The sequence below is a fragment of the Aplysia californica genome, unplaced genomic scaffold (genome assembly GCF_000002075.1).
Source record: "Aplysia californica isolate F4 #8 unplaced genomic scaffold, AplCal3.0 scaffold00128, whole genome shotgun sequence".
NCBI lineage: Eukaryota > Metazoa > Mollusca > Gastropoda > Aplysiida > Aplysiidae > Aplysia > Aplysia californica.
This window is the reverse complement of record NW_004797398.1, coordinates 649,296-658,369: the sequence shown is the minus strand read 5'-3', so window position 1 is coordinate 658,369 and position 9,074 is coordinate 649,296. Positions and strand designations below refer to the sequence as shown.

General features: G+C 37.9%; 1 protein-coding gene across 1 annotated transcript in view; it reads left to right on the top strand.

The window, feature by feature from the left end:
• LOC101861357 (cystine/glutamate transporter) overlaps window positions 1-8,551 on the top strand; it is a 39,913-nt gene extending 31,362 nt beyond the window's left edge. Inside the window, exons 7-12 of the mRNA XM_005096393.3 lie at window positions 1,013-1,116; window positions 1,943-2,039; window positions 3,103-3,175; window positions 3,551-3,627; window positions 4,003-4,177; window positions 5,948-8,551. Coding sequence (XP_005096450.1) covers window positions 1,013-1,116; window positions 1,943-2,039; window positions 3,103-3,175; window positions 3,551-3,627; window positions 4,003-4,177; window positions 5,948-6,003 — 582 coding nt within the window. The 3' untranslated portion in view covers window positions 6,004-8,551. The remainder of the gene's footprint in view (window positions 1-1,012; window positions 1,117-1,942; window positions 2,040-3,102; window positions 3,176-3,550; window positions 3,628-4,002; window positions 4,178-5,947) is intronic.
• Window positions 8,552-9,074: the final 523 nt, after the last annotated feature.

Genomic DNA, 9,074 nt, shown 5'->3' with positions numbered 1-9,074 from the left:
GAGAGAGAGAGAGAGAGAGAGAGAGAGAGATTATTCTTTTTTTCAAATTGTGATTCCTCCAACTCCAAAACGGAGGAAAAAAGATCGTTCATCGAAAAGACATCCGCAATCTTCATTTAGATCTAGATCTAGATCTAGGCTAGCCTCGAAACCAGATCAATGATTTATGTCTGTCTGTCTAGATCTAGACCTAAGCCATAGATCTAGAAGGACCTAGGTCTACCCCACAGAATTCTACACTAAGTGTAGAATTCTGTGGTCTGCCCTGAGCCAAGAGGGCGCTGAAACTTTCCGATATCACAAAAGAGTTCCCCTACCGGGTCTGTAACAGTAAACTTTGTGATTTTGTTCCCGGTTACCGGGGCTGTATACACTCCCTTTGTCCAAAGTGTTCTTAAGTAAAGAAGCACTTAGGACAAAATAGTTCTGAGGCGACGAATGGGCAGCTGTCCTGGACAATTTCTACTGAACTCTGTTGATTGTATGTGGACACTTATGATGTTGCCATATCGCACGATGTTGAGGTCTGATTGGTTATCTATTTGTCGATATAATATGTGAACTGGTGTTAGGGCTTCTATATGTAGATTTGTGTGTGTTTTTGGGTGTGTGTGTTTGTGTGTGTGTGTGTGTGTGTGTGTGTGTGTGTGTGTGTGTGTGTGTGTGTGTGTATGTGCTCTCATGTATATGTGTGTGTGTGTACACATGCATGTGTGTTATGTGCATGCATGTGTGCTTGTTTGTGTGTGTGTGTGCATGCATGCATGTCTATATAAGTGCGTGCTTGCATGTCTGTTTGTCTGTCTGTCTGTCTGTCTGTCCGTCCATCCGTCCGACCGTCCGCCTGTCCGTCCCTCCATTCATCTTTCTGCTCGTTCGTCTGTCTGTCTGCCCAACCATCCATCTGTCCATCCATCTGTCCATCCATGCCTTGTTCATCCGTCCATCTTTCTGTCTGCCTGTCTAGCTGCTGTAAATGTCAACTTAAACGAGATATTTTGGTCTTTCACAGATATTTGGTGAGATGGTTCACCCTGCAATGGCCATAGGACTGGCTGTTCTGGTCTCTGTGTGTTCCATTGGCTCTGTGAATGTTCTTATCATGGGACAACCCAGGTATGTTTCATGGTGTGCCATGGTGCAGTTATAATACGGTTGAAGCAGTTTAAGAGAGATGAAAATCACTGCACAACTGAAATATTAAAATGTCCTGTTTGAGATTAGAACCACGGTTATGTGCAATAATCCACCTTGGGTTTTTTTGGTCTTTCTTTGCTGTCAGTGTATCTGATGTCATTTTGATGTTCTCAATACTATTCTGATAACTGTCCTGAATTTACCCGTCACATGGAGAATTTCAAACTGTCTTTTGGATAAAGTGAAAAACAACTATAAAAAGTAACAATGTACAGTCTACCATTTACAGAACTAACCTTATCATAACTTTATGTTAACCATAGCAAACACATCATGTGTATAACATTATTCAAATCAAATGATGTCATTTTGATAGGATTGAACCAGGGAAATAAAATCTTCAAAAATATTTATAGGTCTTATAAGCGCACTGTATGAGCAAGTGGTGGGAACTCACTTTATACCCAGTGCTCACTGCCAATCAAATTCAATCGAATTAGAGTCAGGGTCAGGTCAGACAGATTTTCCTTCATGGAAGGCTAAAAGCTACCAGTTTGGCATAATATGACTGAATCGACTTTCAACCTTGAAAAACAAAGGCATTATATTTTGAAGATCACAACTGGCTTAAGTTGAATTTGGTTGAATTTTGCCGAAATGGTAGCTTTTACCCCTTCATGGAGAAAAAAATTCATTTAGCCTAACTCCGACTGAATCAAATGATGCATTCGACTGGCAGTGTGCACTTGGTATAAAGGGACATGTACAACTGAACTAAAACTGTCTCCTACGTTCCCCTCGTCAGACTGCTGTATGCTGCTGGCCTCAACGGCCACATGCCCCGCATGATGACTCTGCTCCACATCAAGTTCAAGACTCCGTGGATAGCCACCATGACTTTGGTTAGTGCATACTGGATGTGATGTTTGTTGATGTCATTACAGCATGGGTGACCTTTGACCTTTACCTCTACGGGCATCTGCGGTGATCCCTGATGAAGAGGTCTTTTCTTCAAGAAATTTTATTTCAAGCGTTCAGTTCTGGTTATCTTTTTTAACATCATAATACAAAAAATTGTTGTTTAAAGAAAATGATTTACAAGTTGTGTGTTGATATATATTTGGTCGCTTTTAAGCACAAGGGGTTCTATCCTGAAAAATGCTGTTTTGAGAAAATTGAAGGTAAGGTTTTGGGACCCTTGTTCAGTTTCTTTAAAAGACAAGGAAACCAAACTTCTCCTATAGGTAGGGCAACGTCCACTTTTGGTGTAGGTCAAGATTTCTGGAAACCCCTGAAATCTGGGTTAGCATGCTTGTCCTTAAAAGCGACCATATGTGTGTCATTAGAATTGGTGTGCTTGTTGCAGCAAAGATGAGTTTTTCTAATTGATAGCGATGCACAAGATAACAAATCCTTTTGCAGAATTAAATTATTCACCATCGGGCGGTCCCATAAATTTCGGGTTAAACGGACTCTACTGCATTTAAGTGGGACACAGCAGCTGGTTCAGGGTGAGCATGAACTTCCTCACCTTCAGCTGTAACCTGTCAGGACTACTGAGCTTCTTTCCAATTTGTCAAAAACTTATGTATGTAACAGCATCTGTGGTGTTATGGTTACACTCTATCCCAGTTCATGCTGGAGACAAGAGTTCAATTCCTGAGTTGGGGAATTTCTTTTTATTAAGTGTTTCCATCTGTCTATTGGGATATTGTATCCCACTCAGTTGAGGTTAGAGTTAGATGTGCCGAGGTCGAAGTATCCTGTCTCCTGAATATCGAAATTGTGTTAATGGTGGTTAAATAAATTTACAATAATAACCACTCTCCTTCTGTCCCTGCTCGCCCCCCCCCCCCCCCCCCCCCCTCTCTCTCTCTCTCTCTCTCTCTCTCTCTCTCTCTCTCCCCATTCCCCTCAGCTTGATGAAGAATTAGAATGCTGTTTTATTTTTTTAAATGTGTACAGGGCATACTGGGCTTTGCTACACTGGCATCTGGCACTGTTGCATCCCTTGTGGAAACCATTAGTTTGTACTCAGGTGAGATTTTTGTCGTTAGTCACGGGTAGTTTGAGGTTGCTTGCTTCTTTTCCACAAATTTATGATAACTTTGGAAAAATGGGATGTCTCTCTTTTTTTGGTTTTGTTTTGTACGTTGGCAATAAAGGAATTACTGCCCTGTTTACTTGCAGATGGGAGAGGGGAGAAATTTCGCAGAGGTAGATTTGATTTTTGTCATTTTAGTAAGGAATTTTGAGATGTCTATCAGATAATGATCAATTTATGTGTACTTAAGTGATGTGGTGGGATGCTTAGTTGGTTTTGTATACAACATTGCATTTTATTTCTCGCTGGTACTTGACCATTCTGAAGATATTTTGTCATTATGGATAAATTTCTTATGTACTTTCACAGCATCCATGATCTTCGCTTTGATGCTCTGTCTTCTGTTCTTGAGATGGAAAAGACCTGACGCCAAACGGCCATTGAAGGTTTGTGTTATCGTTAGAAATAGAAAAGAGGTCAGGAGCAGTTGAAACTATGTTTTAGTTAAAAAAAAATTTTGGCACTTGCAGCACAATTAGGTCATATAAATGCAGAAGATTGGATGTATCACAAGAGAGTAACAAACACAAAAAACGAAGGGAGATAAGGATGATAGATGTTTGATAGCAAAACATTTTTAAAGAAAATGGGACATCAAAGGGAGATATTGTGAAGTTGAGTAAGCTTTTGGTCAGAAGATGCAGGACTTCCTTTCTAAGTTAAACTTCCTGTGCCCTTTTTTTTCATTGTGTTATCCCCGGATATCTATCGGGTTTTCAATATTTGGTATGGTATTGACGAGCCTTCTTTGTTATCCATAGGTGCCTATCGTGTTTCCAATATTTGGTATGATATTGACAAGCCTTTTGATAGCGATGTCTGTTTACGAGAAACCAAGAGAGCTTGGGATGGTGATCCTCACTATCATTTGTGGGGTACCGGTCTACTATGTCTTCGTCAAGTGGCAGAGGCCTGCTGGATTCTTCCGAGCCATTGGTAAACAAAATTTGATTTATTTCTTTATGGTAGAGTGCATCACAGACACTAGGGCATGATAAAATATGCTTGTTTGACAACTTTTTCAGATCTGTAAGTTTTTTTAAAGCTGCACCTCTAATAATAGTTTCCGTAAGGTCATGAATGCTAAAGCAATTACACACTGAAAGGGTACCAAAATTAAAAATGAAGAAATACTTACTTACTTTACTTTTTCATCCTTTGTTGCCGTTAAGCGTCGAGGGGAGATGCAGTTTTCTATGGTAGGCCAGCTCTGCAGCTCTTTCAGTTGTGATGTTCTGTAATGAAGAAATTGAGTACCAATATCAACATTCCAGTCGTAATTAAGATTAAGTGGACATGTGCATCCCCTTGGATGTCATTATACTCTCTTTTGATTGGGTTTTTAAAAACTTTTCGATGCATGAATCTCTGAAGAGGAAGTATCGGCCCAACCCTACGAGAGGAGCCTGATAATTTTACAGGAGCCTGGATGACCTGTGGCAAACAGCACCCTTTGCATGATAGACTGGGATATTCATTTAAAGATGACTGAGAAGAAAGAGAAAATGAGCTGAACCTCTTCATGTTGATTCCTTGAATGAAAATCCCATTGTTTTAATGTAATTTGTATTTGAATGTATTTAAACTTGAATGATGCTCACTGGTACTGTGTTTTTGTTGAAAAAGAATTCAGGCAAGATGTCCACATTGTGACAGTTATGTCATTCCCAGTACTGAAGTTTGAAAAATTAGAAGAATTTTTCTCTGTGTGCATGTATTTAATTTTCTGATTAGTTTCTGAATTTGATCTACTCCTCCCCCTCCCCCCCAAAAAAACAAAACAAACACACACGCACGCACGCACGCACGCACGCACGCACGCACGCACGCACGCACGCACACTTTAATATTTCATTAAACAGGGAAAAGCATAGAAATTGATTGTTTTAGATTTAGGTCATTGCAATGTTTTAAGCCAATATTTTAAAAATGACTGATATACTTGTGCATTGTGGCTTGTTCACTTTCGTCTGGTCGCATTAAAAAAATCCTAGCTCTTTGAGGAATTTACCTATGCCAACGAAACTTCGCATGGCGCTTCTGCAGGCCAGCAACCAAACAAAAATATATTTTTAAAAAATCTTGACTCTGTAATATAAAAGTTTTTCTCGTTGGGCTTTACATAAAAAACCGCTCTTCGGATGTATACTCAGGATCACTAAAATAAATGACATGCAGTCATCTTGCCACCTAATTGCTCATTCTGAGACAGCGACCCCACCCTGCCCCCACATTTCAGAGTAAGCTTGTCGATTTCATTCCCCGGCTGTCTTATAGATGTCTCCACATGCTCTATGTTAGTCTCGAAAATTACCCACCCTGTCTCTTGAATCGTATTTCTTAGGCAAATGTTAAAGGGTACTGTTGAGGAAAATATGTCAACTTTTAAATGTTTTAGGTGTATGCTGTAAATCCATCATTAGGACTTTTTTGACCCACTTTAGGCTTACACAAAAGAACCTTCATTTGAAGTGACTTTTATGAATGAACTTTTAGATTCTGTTGGTCATCCAACTTTTAGACCCGTATGCAAAGATCCGAGAAGACTGAACAGAGCGATTTCAATTTATATTGTTTTAACCATGGACAGACGGAACTGAACAAGTTATAGAATTTATCTTTGCTCATTCAAGGACCTTCCTTTTCACGACTATTGAGTAATTTACTGTTGTACCTGCTGTGACCCTGCCCGTTATATTTTTTCAGATGTGTTGACCACTCGCTTGCAAATCCTCCTTCAGCTTAGTTTTCCTGAGACTTAGAGGAACTATGTATGCTGGGCAAGCGATGTGTATGGACTCACAGTGGTGATGTGATGGTCATTGTGTATGACCTTGCTGACCCCACTGTATGTACGGGCATTCCAAGAAAATGGAGGACCAAAATCGTGTAGGAATCGGGAAAAGTTCCAAAATATGAGAGTTAATCCCACAGTGTTGTATGTTCTGTTAGATTTTCTGTGTTAGTCGGCTTCGGTGCTTAGAAGTGTTTTTTAAACATTGTTGTGCATATTCTAAAAAAGCTTTGGCTAGTCTTTTATTTTGCTATTACTTTGGATCTTCATATGCTTTCAAGGAGCTCTGTGTTTAACATGAATCAACTTGTTCATCTCACTTTGTGTAGTGATAATGGATTAGAGCTTAATTAATTTTCATTTTTTCCTTTAGTCTTGTATACGTGCTTCTTCTGTTATCAAAAGATAGTAGGGAGTCTTTGCTTTTTTCCTGAGAATTTTATTTCAATATATCTCATTTTCATGGAGCAATACGTCCACAGCAATATATATGTGTTTGTGTATGAAGCACTCTCAAACATTCCTGCCTCACATAATTTTCGTATTGTTGTACACCATACTGACCTTTTAAGATTCCTTTCTTTGTTTGCTCACTACAGTCTTACATTTGTTCTTTTTTCCCACCTTACAGCATTATTATAAAAGCAAGTACGAACCTGAACTGTTGTTTACTCACTCCTGACTTTTATTATTTTTAGGCACACAGGATTGCTGTCAGTCGTGACATTGACAATTTGAGATTTTGATTTAAGAGTACGAAGTGATTTTTAATCAAGCCAAAGGGTTTGATTTTGATAGAAACTGTTGCCCCGACTCTGGTTCAACATGGTCAAGCTGTTTCTGACTGGTGTAATACTTACTTTGAACAGAATCGTGAATTTTAAATATTTGGACGGATTTTGGGCCTTTATTTCTACTGTTTGTCCGAACTTTGGGGACCGTAAAGGATTAGCATGTGTTGCAAAGGGTGAGAATTTATACTGTGCCTATTCTGAAGTAAGATAATATGACTTGCAAGATTGTTATGGATGTTCAGTTGGAAGTAATTTCAACAGATTACCTGTGACTGTGATATCTCCTCGTGTGATTCTCAGTTTTGACCAAACTTTTTTTCCCACTTAATTTTTGGCCCTGTTTTTTTAGATCTCATTTTTACTGGTGTTTCCAAATATTTCATTGTCCCTATATTTTCAAGACTTTATATCAAGTCATGTTACTTTTGTTGACTTTTTATCACATCATGTTCTTCGTGATCATGTGTCCTTTTGAGAAGAGATGCACTTTTGTATCTTGCCATGTTTTAAGTTCGGCTGTGACCTTTTTTTATTACTGGGACATTCATTCAATTTTTTAAAAGTAAAAAGTGAGATGGTGCTGCAAAATCTGTACCCCTCATTAAAAAAATACGCAAATCTGGTCGTCAGGTGCTTCTGTTTACAACTTTTTACAACAGGGTAATTCATTTTCTTGTGTGTATAATAATGATAATAATAATGAAAAGTTATTGTAATAATGATTCTAGTAATGATGATGATAATAATAATGATAATGATAATTTCTAAAGAGCCCATTCCCATACAAAACAGCTCTTGGCGCTTTCCCTTAACACCGAATACAAAAGCATGAAAGGTATATATACTCTCTTTCCATTAACACTTTTGCGTAATCAGACATTCATACTATCACAGCACAATCGATGACGATATTCACATGACATTAAGAACACAAGAGTGGAAAGAGTACTATGAATAGGAAAGACTTTTTGACATGTTTATGAAGCTTTCAATTTAAAAAAAAAAGTGTTATATTGCTGGTTTTACCAGATGTGTACATGACTTCCGAAATGTTTTATTTTGTTATGAATGTATATATCCAATATATATAGATCATATTCACTTCAGCAATAAAATGTACCAGATTGGTGTTTCTTATCATGTTTTATTACAATATTGCTCAATGTTTTGTTTCATCGTTCAGTGTAGCGCAGTGTCCAAATGTGCAGTAGGGTTGACCTGCACAAGGTCATGTAATTATTTGAGCAAAACTACTTGATTGTGTATTTTTAATACATATAGGCTACATGTATCAATGACTGACTGTTCTATATTTAATGGTGAGGGTTGAGGGGGGAGTCACACCTATTCTAATGGCCACCTGTCCAAAACTGTCACCAGTACAAATAACCATTTCCCGCCTATTTCCCCCTTAGCATTTTTCTATGTTATCATGACACGGTCAAAACATCTACTTGTCTAAGACAACTACTTTTTTTCTCCCCGACAATTATTTTGTGGCCATCTTAGACAATTTCCATTGTATATTCATATGTAAATCAGCAAAGGAATCACATTGAGGATAACATTCCAGTTACTAAGTAATGATATTACTTGTGGTAAGCTGTAAACAAGTCAAAGCATAGAAATATGTTAGGCCTTTACCTTAAAAAGACCTGTACTTTGTATAAGTAGTACTAGTTTGGTTTTATGGCTTTATCCAGTGCTAGGAAAACATATATCTAGGTTCTAGAACAGGAGACCCACAGTAACTTATAGTGCCAAAGTAACTTGTGTGAACTACCCTGAATATATGAGGGTTTGGTCCATTCAGAGTTCTGTCAATTTTATAATCTTACCTAAGAGAATTAAATTAAATAGGCCTAGAGTAACAACAAACTCGATACTACTATTATGGTGTTCATAGTAATGAGTTCAGACCCCCACATTAGCTGATGCTGGGTTAGACTATAGTATCAATGCCAAAATTATTTTTAAAGCCATAATTCGCATACACTTTTATTGGAAACATGCTTTAAATGTGTCACAGGATTTTTTTTTTCTCAGTCTCTCAGTATGTTTCAAACTTGTTTGATGTATAGATAATGTATAGATATAAACAGTATGTATATTGTTGCTATTGGGGCATATATATGTGAGGCACCATGGTGAAATCAGGCGCTTGTCAAATAATGAAATCGAAGAAAAGACATTTTTCCTCCAGTTTGGCAATTTTTATTGAAATTTTGTTTTTTTGGCTAAACAC